At 36.9% G+C, this 19,298-nt stretch overlaps 1 protein-coding gene across 1 annotated transcript in view; it reads right to left on the minus strand.

Annotated features, from left to right (window-relative positions):
- TMEM38B (transmembrane protein 38B) overlaps positions 1 to 15,204 on the minus strand; it is a 67,521-nt gene extending 52,317 nt beyond the window's left edge. The window contains exon 1 of the mRNA XM_007499629.3: positions 14,662 to 15,204. Coding sequence (XP_007499691.1) covers positions 14,662 to 14,773 — 112 coding nt within the window. The 5' untranslated portion in view covers positions 14,774 to 15,204. The remainder of the gene's footprint in view (positions 1 to 14,661) is intronic.
- Between the last annotated feature and the right edge of the window lie 4,094 nt (positions 15,205 to 19,298).

Genomic DNA, 19,298 nt, shown 5'->3' on the forward strand with positions numbered 1-19,298 from the left:
TCTAGCCTAACTCTTACTTGAAGAATAAATCCCCCTAAAATGTATCTGATATGTGGTCATTTTACCTAAAAGTGGGGATTAAAGTCAGTTCAATCTAAATTCCATAAAACCTAATTCCTGATCAAACAAGTTAACATATGTAAAGTGTTTTGCAAAGTTTAAAGTGCTAAAAAAAAGTTTAGCTATTATTATTATTTGTATACATGCTACTCACCAACACAAACCCATTACTTTTCACAATGTATGTATTCATTCCAAAACAACACTTTTATTAGGTTCTCAAAACCTACCTCAGAATGCAACAATGAGTACACCTGATTGCTTAAAAATACATTACCATACTCACACACAAAATATAACAGATTTCTTTTTTTAAAAAAATATTCCTTTCCTCCATGAACACTCAAATTGTGTAATTAAATCTAGACAGTCTAAAATTACAATAATAAACTTATACTCAAACACACACATAATATTCAATCAATCAAGTATGGTGCTTTTAGAGGACTAGCATCTCTGGTGGAATATTATTGTGCTATAAGAAATGATGAGCATAATATAGACAAAGAAGCATAGAGAAATTTACACAATCTTTTGCAGAATGGATTAAGCGGAGTCAAAATACAACACATAAAATGACTAATAATATAAATTAAGAGAACAACCACAAAACAATACAAATTGAATGTTTCAAAATTACAAACAAATAAGCATGGCTCAAAAGATGAGATATGAAAAGATTCATCCCTCTCCTTTGTAAAGTAGGGTAGTAAATTTTACATATTTTCAGACTTTTTGTGATATCAGTGTTGCTTATTTTTTTCACTGCTTTTCTTAAAATATTGTTATATGAGATGGCTCTGGAAGGAGAAGGTAATGGGTGAAATTTTAGTTATATAAAAATACAAAAGATCAATAAAAATGTATTTAATAAGAAATAAAACTAAAAATTATATAAATAGGTTTTCTAGAACAAAAATTAGGCTATAATTGGAAATATGGAGTAATTCCACTGACAGTCTAATTATAAGACAATGGATAAGTCACTTAACCTTTGTTAGTGCCTCAAAAACACTATAAACTACAAAATATTTGCTGCTATTTATTACTACAGTTACCTTGTAGAGAACTCATACCATTAATTAAATCATAGGTCTAGCCCAAAACAAAATACAACTTGTATCTTTGCAGATTCATTATTAATAACTGGATAAAGAGGACCTCTCCCTTCCATACAACATGCTAACTCTACTCTCTTCTCCTCCAGGGATTGCCAAAATAATTTTCCTAAAACATAAGTCAGACCATGGTCCTTGTTTGCTGCTTAAGAACCATCTAGTAGTTCCCTATTACTTTTAGGATAATATGCAAATCCCTCAAATTGGTATTTAAAGTCTTTTATAATCCAAATCCAACCTATTTTTCCAAGCTTCCTGCATTTCATTCTTTTTACAACACTCTACTTCAAAGTTTAAATGGTCTATTTGCTTCCTGCTCCCCATAAATGGCACCCCATCTTTTGCCTCCATGCCTTTAAACAGGCATATCCAGAATGCTTCTCTCCTTATCTCCACCTCTTAGATTTCCTAGCTTCCTTCAAAGATCAGTTCATGTACATCTCTTACCATAATGGTTTCTAAATGTTATGTGCCACTCCACCTTTTTTTAGACATTAAATTACATTGTGCCTTCCCACTTTTCACAAAACAATCTACTCAATAACTCTTAGCTCATATTTTATTAAAATAAAATCAAGTACTTAAATGTATGAAAAAAGCAATGCAACATACAGATATGTATTGATTACAACCTTCACAGTTTTTAGTTATAATATAGAATAATAATCATAATTATAATATTATTGTGGTAAGTGAGCTTGGTTAGTGATATTTCTACTCATAATACTTTTTTAGCCACTAAGATCTGTAGGTAGTTCTTTATAGCTGATTGCCATGTTTTACACCAATAAAATGCTGGAATGATAGATATTGGGTTGTAAAGGAACCTTACAGGCTATAGAGTCCTACCTCCTCATTCTACAGATAAGGAAACTGAAGCTCAGGGAGGTTATTTACCCAAGGTCACACAAGAAGCAAATGTGAAAGCTGGGTCCTGAAACCAGAGCAATGCTCTGTTAATTATATTTGTATCAAATTATGTAATAAACCAGACAAGAAATCTATGAATCGTTGCTGTTAGAACAGTGAAATCAAATGTATCAAGTATGCCTAAGGCAAATGTTTTACTGATGAGTCAAAATTACAAATATCTTGGTCTTTAAAACAAAATAGTAAATATTTCTGAAGAGTGGTCAACTGATTATATACAGGTCTTTACTTTCTTCTATTTCATGGTAGTCATTCGTAGTCACAAATAATTTTGTGTATGAAAATAGCTTTAATCTTTCTGTAAATCCAGTACCTTTATGTTTATGGATCAGAGTATGAATCTGAAAATCTTTCACTGCTTTAGAGTACTCAGTTTTTTTAAACATATCTAATGAATGTGCAAGCTTCACAAAAAAATTTGAATTTTTTTTTCATCTTTATAATCACCTCTATGGAAAATGTCAATTTCTTCTTTTAGATCAAATACACTTTGAAGTAGCATCATAGATTTAGGGCCATAGAATACCTTAAAGATCACGTGTATTCCAACCCCAAAATTTTATAGATGAGGAAATAAAAACTGAAAGACCAAGCGATTTATTACCCAGGATCATAAAGCCAGGAAGACTTTGGCACAAGTCTAAATCAATATTAAACAATGTCATGTCCTATGTTTACATAATTCTGCAAAGACCTTTTCTCTTAAAGAGCTTTTTAGTAATTACTTTTGTTAATAACTTCAAAAAATTTTTTAATTAAAAAAGAAAAAATAACTTCCAAAAAACTGTATATAGCTCCTTCTTCATATTCACCTAAAAAAAGTAATTGTGAAGCATGCCATAATTCTTACTTGTGTTTGTAGATCTAAATTTCATCCTGACATCAAGTAATCCTTACTAGTGCAGTCTAATGCAATTTGTGTCAATTTTAAAATTTGTCACTTATTCTAAAATTTTCTTCTGATGTGGCAATGCTATCAGTAGGCTTACCCATATCTCCAGGAACAATTTCAACAACAAATCATATCTACATCAACAAATAAGTATCTTCAAATACATCAGTTGCTTTTTCCACTTCAACAGTGACAAGTTAAGTGACTAGCCTGAATTCTCATTCCTACTTATCTAAAGTCAAACCAATGCCAAGTGTTCTTTTAACCATGTCAACAGCTAGAGGTAATACCAGAATTTCTTTTATTAATAAGGCTTTTTCACTAAGCAATTCTGTAAGCAATCTTATGTGACAAAGCAATCCTTGTGATGTCACTAACATGACTTTTAAACAAGTTTAGTTTTGGCTAAGTAAAAGAATCTAATTGTCCTTAGAAAAATATTCTATGTTGCCATTGTATGTTGTATTGACTCTTTAAAAGTGTCATTTGAATTTATTATTTTCCATGCTCTCTAGAGGTAAAGCATTTGACTAACCTAACAATGGCCATTCTATCTCCATCAATAACATCACTTGTAAACCCAATGATAAATGTAATAGATCATATTTTCTGAACTTGGGCTTTTTAGTTTCTATGTCTTTTTTAGCTAATAATTCTCTATCATCCTTCTTTATACTGGTTTCAACTACTACAATAAGCTTTCTCTTCCTTAAGTTACATAATTATTAATTTGCTTTTAAAAGTTAAAAAATAATATATGAAATTTTTCAGAAATTTGGTTCAAAAGTATAGTATATAATTAATGATAGAAGACTTCAGATATACCTGCCATCTGCTACCAGGAGTTTTTTTCTCCATCAATACAAAATCCTGATGAATCTATAAATTGGCTTAATAATCATTTCATTCTTCTAAAGGTAAAGGAAACAATAAAGGGAAGAGTTGGAACTATACCATGTCACAGTAGAAGGCAGACTAAATCTGGAGTTTAGAGGGCTCTGGCTCAAATCTTGACTTTTGACACTTAGTACCTATGTATCTGATTAAGTCACTTGACCTCTATATACCTTGTGGTATGTAACCCTTGAGGGTTTACTAAATTTTGATAAGCTGAAAATATATATTAATATAATACAAATTATGTATGTAAATTATAAGAGAAAAAGAAATATGGACTAAATGGATCACTTCATAGGTATCACCATGCTGCTGATACAATTAAGCTAGTAGTTTCAAAACCCTGTATCTTATTTAAAAAAACAAACTTATTTTAAATAGATGACCTTTATAAATATTTTACTACTTCTTATCCAAAAATAATCTGTATCAGTATTGTCCTTTTAAAGCTAACTCATTCATGCTATTTTAAGTACAAAAGAAGCTAAGGCATTTGGGGGGACGGGTTGCTGATTTTTTTTAAGTATGCTGTACTATTTTTTAAAAGCTGATATTTTTTTTTTTGCAAAGAGGATAAGAAAATCTAATACATGAGTTTCATAGATTCTACAGTTAATACAAATTCCTTGCAACAAATCCAAATTACAACAAATTTAGAAGACAATATTAAACCTTGACAAAAACATAAATATGTATTCTAAAACAAGAAGAATCTAGAGTATCAAAATTACATGTACCTCTCAAATAACTATTACAATTTATTCCCCTACCTTGTAAGAACTAAAATTTCTCCAAATTAATAATTCATTTTCCCATAGTAAAGAAGAAAACTGAAAACTACGCTATTTGGCCCAGGAAATACTTTCAGTAAGATCTAAGTATTTTCTAAATCAGGTGTTTGTCATCTCCACTGTTGGAATTTAAGTTGTTTGCAAGTAATGACTGTTTTATTCATTGTATCTGTATCCCCTAGTCCTAGAAAATGTAAAAATGGAGATTTGAACGCCGGACTTCAATTCCCAGGGGTCCTTGGTAGCTCCCAGAGTTCCCCATAATCTCAGGTGAGGTCATCACCTGGGCCACAAGGAGAGAGGGGTTTTTAAACGGACTCCACCTTCTTCCTGCTCTCTCTTCCTGCTTGCACTTCCCAGGGACACACACGTCTTTCATGATGTTGTGTAAGTGAATGGGCCAATTGGCCCTCCTAGGCATGTGCTTTCTTATTTTGTATTTTCTTTATATTTTTAATCTTTAATAAACCTCTAAAAAATATAATACTTCTAGCAGAGAAACTAATTTTAACTGCAACAGTTTGGCTAACCACTTCGGGAAAATGAAATACCCTCAATCTTCTGATCTACTGTAACTAAGTTGAGCCTTTAATAGCTAGTGCCTAGTTTGTTGTTTTTTTTAAGCCACATTTCTCCAAGATGCTTTTTTAGAAAACCATCTTGATCAGCTCTAGCCTGCAACCATTCGCTTCGGACTTTCTTGAGCCCTTCCCATCAGTCCAGCTGGCTCAGACTCCTGTTCCCAGTGTCTGGACCTGTTTGACCCAGATCGTGATCACCTGGTGACCCACCCGCCTGCCCAGCAAACTCTAGCCTAGGAGCAGACCGCTCATCAACCCAGGCCCAGCCCTGGCCCACCAGCCTGCTGCCTGCAATCTGGACCCAGATAAACCACCCAGCCCAGCAATTCTGGCCCAGGACTCATTTCTATCAGCTGGTAAAAAAAAGGGTAACTTTCCCTTGGGCTACGATTAGCGTCCACCTGGACTGGGGCAGGGGATCACAGGAGAGAAGAAAGAAAGGGAAAGAAGGAAGAGGCTTTTCAAAACAGAACTTACAAGCATGGGGTATTTAAAAGGATATCTTTTGACTATATTGATTCTTTCATTTACCTCACATGTGATCCAGGGGCAAAATTCAGCTCCCTACAACTCTTTAGCCAACTTTGGGGAGGCAGCTGGGTGGCTCAGTGGAATGAGAGCCAGGCCTAGAGACAGGAGATCCTTAGTTGCAATCTGGCCTCAGATACTTCCCAGCTGTGTGGCCCTGGACGGGTCCCTTAACCTCCATTGCCTAACCATTACCAATCTGCCTTCTGACAATAGGCATCTAAATGGATTTTTTAAAAAAAGACAAGGAACTTTGAAGAGACTGGAGGTTATATTTTTAAGGCATTTCAGACTCCGTGTTTTATAAAAAAAAAATCTCTGTATTCTATTGCATTTTGCTGATTGTTTTGAGGTTTAACTTTGTGATTTTAAGTTCATATATTACTACATTCAATACTATTCTGTTACTGTACTAGGTTTTAACTACTGTTAAATTCTGTTGCTTTTCCCCTATAACCATACCAAACAGTATTGAATAAGTCCATATAAAAAACAGCCTTTCTATTTTTGACTGTAAATTGTCACATAGAGGATAAATGGACTCCATCAGAAAATTGCTATAACAACTTTTGGAAAATTTAATGTGCTAAATATCTCAATTGATTTTAAGGGTTCTTTAGACATGATTTTTAGAAATTTTTTTTAAACCCTTACCTTCCGTCTTGGAGTCAATACTGTGTATTGGCTCCAAGGCAGTGGTAAGGGCTGGGCAATGGGGGTCAAGTGACTTGGGTCATACAGCTAGGAAGTGTCTGAGGCCAGATTTGAACCTAGGATCTCCCGTCTCTAGGCCTGATTCTCAATCCACTGAGATACCCAGCTGCCACCTAGAATTTTTCTTAACAATTTATGGTCATTTTTGCCTGCCCCTAACACGAGGTAAAGCCCATTCTAATAGCTGAAGTAAAATACAAATTTAACCCCCAACTCCCGCATTTCTAAAAATGTGAATGGAAGTTGGGCAGTTAATCCCAGGGCATGTACCCCTAGAAGCCTCCAAAAAGGAGCACCCCTCATTTATAACTCTTCAGCTCACTACCTAACTTCCACCTGAATGATATCAAGATTTTTTGATGATGTTCTAAACCCAAAATAAGTTTTACTTTGTTTAAAAATATGTTTACCAAGGTTGAGAGATTTGCTATGTCTGTAAAAACTTATGACATCCATCAGTTCATAGGCTTTAAAAAAATGCTATACAGCAACTCATATGTGTAAAAATGATAGTGGGTTTGTTTGTTATTGTAATTAACTGGACTATTGAGAATTTGGGGGATATTGATATCTACATATTTATGCTACTGTTCTTTATATTAAAGAAAAAACTGTTACCTTGTGAAATTCACAGTGGATCATGACCAGATGTGAAGAGGAAATGGATTTCATTTTTGGTGAGAAAGCCTTGTATTCTATATTTTCTTAGCTGACACAGTGTGTCAATGATTATAAGCTACATTTTTGAATTCTAAAACTTATTATATTTTCTTGCATGTGCAATATACTATTTCAGTTTTTTTTTATTTTTTCTCTCCCTTTTTATATTTGAAGCACATGTCACCAGCATTAAGATTTTCTTTAATTTTCTGATTTTGCAGTAATATAAAAATGGTGCCACTAATTGTTTAAAATAAAATTTATGGGACTTTACTTAATGATTCTGTCTGATTCCAGGACAAGATATACACAAAAGAGCCATTCCATAGGGCCAAAGATAAACCAATCCAGGATGGATTGATGCACTTCCAAGCCAATACAAAGGACTTGAACTAGTGTGTTTAACATTTGTTAAGACATAGGCCTTTCTTGTGTCCACACTCACTCTGAAAATACAGAGGGGTATCCCCAAACTTGGCTCCTACTTGGCTCCTATAATCTGCTCCCTTTTCTGTCTTTTCATAATGTGGCAAACTTTCTGTAGTCCTGACTACTGACTGGGTAAATGCATCATTGTAAGCAATCATTTTAATTGGGCCCTGATTCAAGGACCTGTTATAGATTTATTTTTCCTTTACTTAGACTTTTTACACATACGACTTTGATAGTCTATATTTTCATCCAGAAATTATCTTTTTTATTTGGATTTTTCTGATGTCTTTTTAATTTCTCTTGTCAAATTGATTTGTATACCTCATAACTCAGCCATGCATCCCTAAGTGATCCTGTGTTTTTCAATCACCCTCTTCATGGGGAAATGTAAAAAATATTATTATTTTAAATTGCAAAGTTTAAATTCCTTTTAAGAAGAATTTTAGGTAAAGAAAGATGCAACCTCTCTGAATCCAGAAATGGAACTGTTGGAGAAGACACCAATGAAGAAGCCTCCAGAACACACTTTGGGTGTGGTTGATTGAACATTTATTTGTATCTATACTTTCATGCCAAAAGGGACTGCCCCCGAATTGGCTTTTTGTCAATGTGTCTAGCAATTATTGCTTTTGTTCTTTTTTCCTCTTATCCTCAAATTATTGTAATCTTTAAGTAGATTATGTTATCATGATCCTTTGGGGAAATTCTTCCCAAACAATCATACATGGAAATGTAAAAATGGAGATTTGAACGCCGGACTTCAATTCCCAGGGGTCCTTGGTAGCTCCCAGAGTTCCCCATAATCTCAGGTGAGGTCATCACCTGAGCTGCAAGGAGAGAGGGGTTTTTAAACGAACTCCACCTTCTTCTTGCTCTCTCTTCCTGCTTGCACTTCCAGGGACACATGTCTCTTATGATGTAGTGTAAGTGAATGGGCCAATTGGCCCTCCTAGGCATGTGCTTTCTTATTTTGTATTTTCTTTATATTTTTAATCTTTAATAAACCTCTAAAAATATAATACTTCTAGCAGAGAAACTAATTTTAACTGCTACAAAAATAGTGGACTCTTAATGAATACTTGCTGATTGACTGACCAAGATTTCAATAAACCATTCATTCCAATACTTTGCGAACAAATTTTAAGATTCCAATTACAGTGATTCTTCCATTAACAAAGATGATACACATTAAAGACAACAATTAGTCATTTTTAAATGTCATTAATTTGTAGCAATTGTGCAGAAGACATAGGGTTTTCAGCATGTCCGAAAGGGGGAGTAAGGGCATGAAAACATACTAACAAAAATAAAGTAAATGTGGAATAATGCCATGAATGAAACTCATTATAATTATTCAATCCTAAATGTAAATGCTGATACTGGATTCCCATCTATGATTGTGGGAAAAGGAAACAGGGCAGTAATTAGAAAACAATTACTCAGGCGATAGACCTTCTATGGACGTGATGGCAAACCTATGGCATATTTGCCAAAGGCAGCACACAGAGACCCCTCGGTGGGCATGTGCCCCATCCCTAGCAAAGTTGGTTAACCAGAAAGGCAGAGGGCCTCTGGCAAAGCTGCTCCCTCCCCCTCTCCACTGCTCCTCCTAGCCCTCTGCCCTTACTTCCCTCCCCTGTCTGGGACTAGGGTCTGCAAGGGGGCAGGGTGTCTCCTCCCCTGCCACCAGCCCAGTCCCACCCCCTAAAAAATCTCTACTTTCCTTTCTTCCTTTCCAGTCTGAGGGGTGCTCTCTCCAACCCTTGCTCCCACCCCGACATGGGTCCCAGCCCCACTCTCAATAAGTGGTCACAAGATGGATGCACCATTGTTATACAAATATAAGCAATCTAAAAGGTGCAGAGATTGTATCTATGCCAAAGGGCTGAGCAAAGGCTGCCTGGGGCTGTCTGGACAAGGACAGGCACCCTGCAATAAGAAGCTCCCAGCCTTCCTCCACCTTCCCAATCCAACTAGTCTTCTTCAGATGAGCAAAGCTTGTCAGCAACCCCTCACTCAGTGCAGGATCCCCACAACCTGTCTGGGACCCCAGCACCGCCCTCAAATATGGGGAGAGGGAGAGGCAGCACTCAATCTCTGGGAAGGGTGAGGGGTATAGCACAGAAATTGAGGGACAGGGCATGGCACATGGTCACTAAAAAGTTTGCCATCAGTACTCTAAGACCTAACTCTACCTTTCCAAAACACTAAAGTTGAATGTGATCCCTCAAACCCCTTGAATTTACCTGATGCATTTTGAATCTTTCCTTTAACTCAACCATTATGCCTCATATTGTAACTTATTTAAGTAAATATCGCCCATGGTTCTCCCTGTTTAAAGGTAAGCCTTTTAAGGTCAAGGCAGACAGACAACAAGTGCTGAGCACAGTGTCTGACACATAATAGGCTACCTGAATACATTCTCTCTGAATTGAAATACCTCCTTCATACTTTGTTCTCATTGAAACCTCTAATTCCAATATTCCTCAAAATTTTCTCAGACCATTACCCATACTCTCACTTCATTTTCATCAGTTCTTAAAAGAGAAACAGAATAAGTCAATGAATTGGGAATGCATCTATTAAAAAAATTAGGAAAGCAAGAAATTTAAAAATCCAAATCACAGAAGAAATTAACAAAATTGAAAGCCAAAAAATAAAAAACCACTGAGATAAGTACAACCCCAGAATAGCTGGATTTACAAATGAATGCTATCGTATACTCTTGATACTTAAACCAGGGAACAACAAAACAAAAAACTATAAGCCAATACCCCTAATGAATAACACTGAAAAAAATAATCTTATCAACAAGGCTACAACAACGTATCAAAATTATTACACACTATGAGCAAATTGGGTTAATACCAAGAATGCAAGGTTATTTCAATATTAGATAAACTATAAATACAATAAGCCATAGTAATAACAAAAACAATAAAATGGCATTATTATACAACTAAATAGCTAACAGAAAAGACTTTTGACAAAACACCCATTCCTGTTAAAAATACTAAAAAGCACAGGAATAAGTAGGCTTTTCCTTAATATGATAAATAATATACATAAACTAAAACCAAGCATTAGTATTATAGACTTATAAAGGCAAATTAGAAGTCTTCCCAATAAAACAACATAAGAAGCAATAATAATAGCTAGCATTTCCATAATATTTTAAAGTTTGCAAAGTACTTGGTAAATATTATCTCGAGATAATAACAGGAAACAGGTATTAAGTGCCTAATAACTTTGGAAAGTAAATAATATTATTATTATTTCTATCTTATAGATGAGGCAATTGGGTCAGAGATTAAGTGATTTACACAATCACATAATTGGTGATTGAAGCTACATTTTAATTCTGGGCTTCCTAACTCCAAGATCAAAGATAAAGCAAGAAAATTCTTTATCACACTATAATTTGATATATAGCTACAGGTGCTATCTAAGTAATATGAAAAAGAAATAACAGAATACTTGAAGAAATAAGCATCATTTTTGCAGATGACAGTCTATTTGGAGAGCCTGAAAGACTGAACTAAAAAAATTAAAACAATAACTTCAGTAAAATATCAAGACACAAAATAAATCCACACAAGACCAACTTTTTCTCTATATTACCATCAAAGCCCAAAAAGAAATGATAAATTCCATTTAAAATAACTATAAAGGAGGCAGCTGGGTAGCTCAGTGGATTGAGAACCAGGCCTAGAGACTGGAGGTCCTAGGTTCAAATCTGACCTCAAACACTTCCCAGCTGTGTGACCCTGGGCAAGTCACTTGACCCCCATTGCCTAGCCCTTACCACTCTTCTGCCTTGGAACCAATACAAAAATTGGTTCCAAGGCAGAAGGTAAGAGTTTTAATAAATTAATAGATAGATAGATAGATAGATAGATAGATAGATAGATAGATAGATAGATAGATAGATAAGATAACTATAAAATATATTAACTATACAAAAATACAAAATGTAATAAAGATATTTGGAAGCCCATCCTCCAAAACACACACACACTACATACACACACAGACAATCAGTCAACAGGTATTTATTAAGCACCCACTATGTGCCAAAAACTGTGGTTAAGTGCTAAGGATACAAAGAAAAGCAAGGAGCTCACACTTTAATAGGAAGGGAAGCAGACAGACAACCATGCACAAGTAAGATATGTTATGTATGTATCAGTCAGTAAATGTTAAGCTCCTACTATGTGCCCGGCACTCTGCTAAGTATTGGGGACACAATAAAAACCAAATCCCTCAAGCTCAGTTTAATGGGAAAGACAACATGTAAGCAACTACGTACAAACAAAATATGTGTAGATAGACAAGATAGAAACAGATATCTAGAGATGTAGTCATGTCAATCAATAAACATTTATTAATCATCTACTATGTGTCTAAGCACTGAGGATACAAAAGGAGCCAAAAAAAAGTCCTTGCCCTTGAGACACTCATAACCTAATGGGGAAGATAACAAACAAACAAATATGTATTAAAAAGTTATATAGGGAATGGTTAAAAGAGGGAAAGTACTATTAATAAGAAAGTTTGGGAAAAGCCTCCTGTAGAAGATGGAATTTTGACTGACTTGAAGGAAGTCAGAGAAGCCAGGAGGAAAAGAGGAGGGAGAGCATTCCAAAAATAATAGACAGCCAGAGAAAATACCCAAAGTCAAAAAAAAGAAAGAGTGTTTTATTCATGGAACAGTCAGGAGGCCTCTGTCCCTGGATATGTGTCTAGGAGGTAAAGTATAATAAGACTAGAAAGTAGGAAGAATCTGGTTATGAAAGGCATTGACTGTTGAACAGCGAATTTTGTATTCAATCCTGGAAGCAATATGAAGCTCATGTGCTTTAGAGAAAATCACTTTGGTGGCTGAATAGAGGATGAACTAGAGTGGGAAGATACTTGAGGTAGGCAGATGTACCAGCAGTTATTGCAATAGCCCAGGTGCAAGATGACAAGGGCCTGCACTGGATCAGAGGAAAGAAGGGGGCATATTCAAAAGCTGTTGCAAAGGGAAATAAGCAGGCATTAGAAAGAGATTGAATATGAGGAGGTGAGAGGTCAAGGATGCCTCATAGGTTATAACTATGGGCCTAGAACTGTATTGCCCTCCACAGTAATAGGGAAGTTAGCATTGGGAATGGGCTACTTTTGCTGAGATTTGAAGAAAGCCAAGGAAATAGAAATGAGGAAAGAAAGAATTCCAGGTATGAGCAACAGTCAGTAAAAATGCGAGAAATGTTTGGATGATGTTTAAGGAAAGCAAGGAGATCAATGTTACTGGTCAGTTTCAGGATTAGCTGTCTGACTCTGGGCAAGTCACTTAACCCTGTTTGCCTCAGTTTCCTCAATGAACAGGAGAAGGAAAAGGCAAACTAAAGCAGCATATCTGGGGTCATGATCAGTCAGACATGACTGAAAAATAACTGAACAGATCTGCCTATCTTGAGTTTTCTTCTACTTCAATCCATTCTCTATTCAACCACTAAAATGATTATCTCAAAACTCATCTGATCATGTCTCTCACAATCACACACATACACACTATAAATTCTAGTGGCTTCCCATTGCTTCTAGGAGTAGAAACAAAATCCTGTTTACATTCAAACAAGTCCTACCTTTCAGTCTTCTTACACCTTACTCTCCAATATTCTTCAATCCAGTGATATCAGCCTTCTGGCTCATTCACAAATAACATCTATAATATCCATCCCTAGGCTGCAGGCACTCTCTGGCATCACTAGGAAATCTCATTATGTTGCAAGATTGAAGCTACCTATTCCTAACATCTCATCAGTACCCTCTTGCCTAAAGAGTAGGCCCAGGCTCCCTGGCCTCTATTGAAAGAAGGGGCTGGGCACAGTTTTCTCCCAATTTCCAAGAGCTCCACTGCTTTGGGATTTATCTACCTCTCCATCACTCTGGACTCCCATTTCAGCTTCCGTGTGGTCTTCCCCCATTAGAATATAAACCCTTTGACAACAGGGGCTGTCTTCGTTTCTATATATTTGCAATCCCGGTACTTAGCAGAGTGCTTTGCTTATAGTAGGCTCTTAATAAATGTTTACTGACTGACTGACTGAAATGTAAGGGAAAATTCTCAGCTGAGACAGTGAAAGAAAGAGAAGCCAAGGGAAGTTTGAAAAAAGAATGAAAAGGTCTGCAAAAGGCACTGTGGTGGATGGGCTGGCAAGTCAGTTAGCAAAGGGACTCTCAAACTCTTTAACTCCAACTTTTATTTTCAGACCATTATTTTAAATACTGACAACTTTCAGAGTTGCGGTACCTTAAAATTTCATTAATATTTCAAGTGATGTCTTTTGTAATGGAGAATAAAAAACATCTTATGCACACTTCTAATTTGGAATCGTCAACTGTGAGCCTTTTGCCTTGGCTTTTAAATGCTTTCCAAGAACATGACTTTAACACTAAGCAAAACTTGAGATCCTTAGACTGCAACAGGAATCTTGTAACTACAAATACTTGCTCTAGATCATTCAGCCACCTGTCTTAAATGGTATATCAGAGTTAGCAAGCCCTTCCTCACAGGCAAGAGCCAAGACTGCATGCTTCCTGGGCAGCTGAAGTTAATTATATACAGACTGGTACACAAGAACCCACTTGGCAGTAATCCTCACAACCCATTTCAAGAACTTACCTTTTAAACACCATGTATGGACAAAATCCTGCATTTAACCCTGAGGACGGGGATGGGTGGAAAAGTGTGTGTGTGAGTAAAGGGTTTTACAAACAATTTTATTCTCACACCCCCGGGTGGGGACAGAAAGACGAAAAAGCACAATCCCCAGTTCCAGGGCGCTGACAATCTGGCAGTATTAATCACGGGTACAGAGGGGTCAAGAGAAGAAAAAGATAAGGAGGCCAGGAGAAGCGCCAAGGGGAAACTGAGGCGGAGAACAGTCCCTGTCTCCAGGTGGGCAAGTAAGGCAAGGCGGCGGGGGCAGCCCCGAGTCTCCCCCCACCACGGTCTGGCAGGCAGCCCCTCCTGCCGGGAATCTCGGGCTCCCAAAGCCAAAGGGACTCACCGGACTGCCCCCTCATCGACATTACTGACACCAGGTAATGAGCGATATCGAAGAAGGGAAACATGGAGATCTGAGAGAAGGTGAGGGACACATCCTCCCACAGATGGCTCATGGCAGGAACGTCTACCAGCCGTTAGCTCCAACTACAGGGGGTGGCTCCGCGTTACTCTACCGCAGACCCCACTCCTCAGTTCAAGCCTATCAAGACACGCGCAAGCGCTCAACACTCTGCTTAACCGTAGGGGGAGGGGGAGGAGAAGTGTAATCCAGGGGCGGAGCGTAGGCGTTGCGCAGGAGGTCGGGGGACGAGACACCAACAACTCCGAAAGGCAATTGGCCAGGCGAGATAGGCCCGCCCCCTCGCTCCCCTCAGGGACCAGGCTGGCGGAAGAGGAGGGTGGAGAGGTAGTGGCTGGGAGGAGCGACTTAGAATTGGTCGTGAGGATTCATCCTCGCCCTACCCCCCAACTCCCTACCCTGACCACCACCGCCTCCAAAACGGGAAACTACCTGAAAGGCCACTGAGGCTGATCTTCTAGTGATGCCGGACTCCCCACTCACACACCCCCTTACACCCGCCGTGGCCCTCGAGATCGCGGCGCCAAATGGCATCATTTCATTGGTGACCGAGTCTGGAGAGTTGGGACCTAAGCTGGGGGTGGGGGGCCTGGAGGCAGCCTAAGTCTTGGGCTACCTGCTTCTTTCTCCTCTCTCCTGGGAACTGTAATTAAAATGATTTTCCATTTCAAAACATGAGTCCACCTTTCTGAGGACTCCAGAGATTTACACTTATATTCAGTACAGCAGATGCACTGCCACTGTGTGAAGAGTCAAGAAGCATTAGATAAATTGACTGCTGTTGCTGTGTACAGGCATGAAAGAAAAAATCCAGGCAAGGAGCTCACAGTATAGCTTCACTTTATGCTAAACTCTGGAGGAGATTCAGTGTAGATAAGATTGATTTTCTTGCCCTCAGGGAGTTTAGACTCCAATAGGACCTTCAAAGTCAATAAGCATCTGTTAATATATTAATTTTATATATAATATTAATTAATATTGATATTTAATATTAGTATCATAATTTGTAATAGCAAAGAACTGGAAACTATGGGGATGCCCATCGATTGAGGAATGGCTAAACAAATTGTGCTGTATGATTGTGATGGAATACTACTTCACTGTAAGAAAGGATGAACAAACTGATTTTAAGAAAACCTAGAAAGAACTTTAAGAGATAATGAACAGTGAAATGAATAAAACCAGGAGAGCATTATACCCAGTCACATAACTAATAGAATAAACTGAACAGTTACCTCCAGAGATAAAATAGGAAAGAAAATGTATGTGAACATGTTAGCCTCCCTGACAATATCCTATGTGATGAGGGGAGGGGAGGCAGGGGTAGGGACACTAGTGGACAGGATATATTATGTAAATATGAAGAAAAGCAAGTTAAACATAAAGGAGATGTGATTTCATTTGTGTAATATCTTCTTTTTCTTTATATATGGAAATCCTTGTTTTGTTTGGATTTGTAAATATTTGAAATAAAAAAATTTCAGTATATATGTGTGTATATATAGATATGGAGATATATATATATATGATTTATATGACTACTATGGACCAAGCACTATGCTAACTAAGCACTGGGAGTTGAAATAATGTAATAATATCAATGATTAATTTGTATAAGTGATATATCAAGGTTTGATGCTTACTTGATAAACCACTGAGAGGGTAAGGCTAACAGGCCTATCCAGAATGCTGACTCTTAGACCAAGGTTTAGAAATATAATATACAGAGTTTATTATTATTCAAATATAGCAGGACAGGGGGATTAGGAAAATAGGAATCCCTAATCTCTCTCTGTCTCTCTGTCTCTCTCTGTCTCTCTCGGTCTCTCTCTCTGTCTCTCTGTGTCTCTGTCTCTGTCTCTCTGTGTCTCTCTGTCTCTGTGTCTCTCTGTCTCTGTCTCTGTCTCTCTCTGTCTCTGTCTCTGTCTCTGTCTCTCTCTCTCTCTCTCACTCGCTCGCTCGCTCACTCGCTCTCTCTCTCGCTCTCTCAATCCTGGCTATATAACTACCTGACTAGTAATCCTCCCAAATATCTTTTGATTAGATTTTATAGTTTGTGTCAAAAAGCACACTCAGGACATAGGAACACATTTAGATGACAAATTTGAAGACAGAGTTGATAGAATCTCAACACCAGGATAACAGGACAGCAGGACAGATAGCTTTGGCTACAAGGGAAAAGCCAGGCAAACTCCAACTTGGCTCACACAGAAGCCAGCAACAGGAAGTCGCTGCTCCAAGCTCTCCAAGGGACAGAAACCAACAGCCCCCTCTGACCCCACTGTGTTTTCTCTTATATCTTTCCCACATTCTAGAATAGGGTCTATACCGTTCCATAGGTCCCTCTTTGCAAAGTCTCCTCTCTACTCCCTGTTTGCAAACCATTTCATTCCTTTCCTCCTTACAGGGTACAAAGAATGGCAAAAACATAGAGGCTAAGGTCCCAAGGTGAAGGCAATTCTAATGCAGGGAGACAACATGCCAATAAACAATTAAATTTCAATTTGGATTTCTCAACTTAAATTCAAAAATTCAACTGCCCAAGTATATGGAGTGTAGGAAATATAAATAAGCAACTCATTGGCTAACATGACAGCAAAGGAAAGTAATGAATGTTGGAAGGGATGTGGCAAAATTGGGACATTAATGCATTGCTGGGAGAGTTGTGAATTGCTTTAACCATTCTGGAGGGCAACTGGGAACTATGCCCAAAGGGCACTAAAAGATTATCTGCCTTTTGACCCAGCCATGGCACTGCTAGGTTTATACCCCACAGAGATAATAAGGAAAAAGGCAGGTACAAGAATATTCATATCTGTGTTCTTTGTGGTGGCAAAAAATTGGAAAATGAGGGGATGCCCTTTGATTGGGGAATGGCTGAACAAAATGTGGCATAAGTTGGTGATGTCCAAAGGAATAATGAACTGGAGGAATTCCATGTGAAGTGGAATGACCTCCAGGAATTGATGCAGAGTGAAAGAAGCAGAGTCAGGAGAACATTGTATACAGTGACTGATACACTGTGGTACAATTGAATGTAATGAACTTTTCTATTAGTAGCAATGCAATGATCCAGGATAATTCTGAGGGATTTATGAGAAAGAACACCATCCACATTCAGAGGAAGAACTGTAGAGTAGAAACACAGAAGAAAAACAACTGCTTGATCACATAGGTCAATAGGAATATGATTGGTGATGTAGACTCTAAATGATCACTGTAAAGATGTATTTTATCTGCTTACACCAAGAAGAAATTTATAAAATGCTTGTCACAGTGCCTGACATGGAGTAAGCACTTAATAAGTGTTTCTTTTTCTCCTTCCTTCTTTCCGTCATTAATGTGATTATTGATAGTTTTGATTTGTTCATCTGAAAACTGCCTATTCATTTCCCTTGACCATTTGTCAATTTGAGAGTGGCTTGATTCTTTGTAAATTTGACTTGGTTCCTCATATATTTGAGAAATTACACCTTTGTCAGAGAGTTTTGTTATTAAAATTTTTCCCAATTTGTTGCTTTCCTTCTAATTTTGATTGCATTGGTTTTGTTTGTAAAAACTCTTTTTAATTTAATATAATCAAAATTATTCATTTTACATCTTGTAATGTTCTCTATCTCTTGCTTGGTCTTAAATTCCTTCCTTTCCCATAGATCTGGCAAGTATACTATTCTATGTTCACCTAATTTATTTATGATTTCACTCTTTATATTTAAGTCTTTATATTTAAGATGTTGATCTAAACCTGATTTTTCCCACATTGTTTTCCAATTTTCCCAGCAGTTTTTGTGAAATAGTGAGTTCTCCCAAAAGCTGGGAACTTTGGATTTATCAAACCCTAACTTGCTGAGTCATTTACCCCTAGTCTATTCCATTGATCACCCTTCTGTCTCTTAGCCATTACCGTATTGTTTTGATGACCACTGTTTTATAGTATAGTTTAAGATTTGGTACTGCTATACCACCATCCTTCCCATTTTCTTTTCCCTTGATATTCTTGGTTTTTTGTTTTTCCAAATGAATTTTATTATAATTTCTTCTAATTCTATAAAAAAAAGTTTCTTGGTAGTTGATAGGTATAGCACTGAATAAGTAAATTAATTTGGGTAGGATTGTCATTTTTATTATATTAGCTTGTCCTACCCATGAGCAATTAATGTTTTTCCAATTAGTTAGATCTAGTTTTAATCTTCTTTCCTTCATTTAGCCTAGAAATTGGGACTCGTTAAAGAAGGTTCTCTGATTTCAGGTGATAGAAAAGATTATCATGTAAAAGAGGGATTCACATGGTTCTGTTTGACCTCAAGGATAACATGACTTAGGAAAGGTAACTGAAACTGGGTTAAAAAATAAGAATACAAAAAGATCTCAAGAGGTCAGAATATCAAGCTAAATTTAAATAAGTGAACTTCAATAGAAAGAAGTATAAACCTAGGTTTAAAATATCAATTTATCAAGTATAAGATGTATAAGCACCCTATCAGTTAGACTATATGATCCTTATCAGTTAAAAGGAAGTCCATATAGTTAATGGGATCTTTGTTGTCATTCAATTGCTC

This window comes from Monodelphis domestica, chromosome 7, assembly GCF_027887165.1.
Source record: "Monodelphis domestica isolate mMonDom1 chromosome 7, mMonDom1.pri, whole genome shotgun sequence".
Taxonomy (NCBI): domain Eukaryota; kingdom Metazoa; phylum Chordata; class Mammalia; order Didelphimorphia; family Didelphidae; genus Monodelphis; species Monodelphis domestica.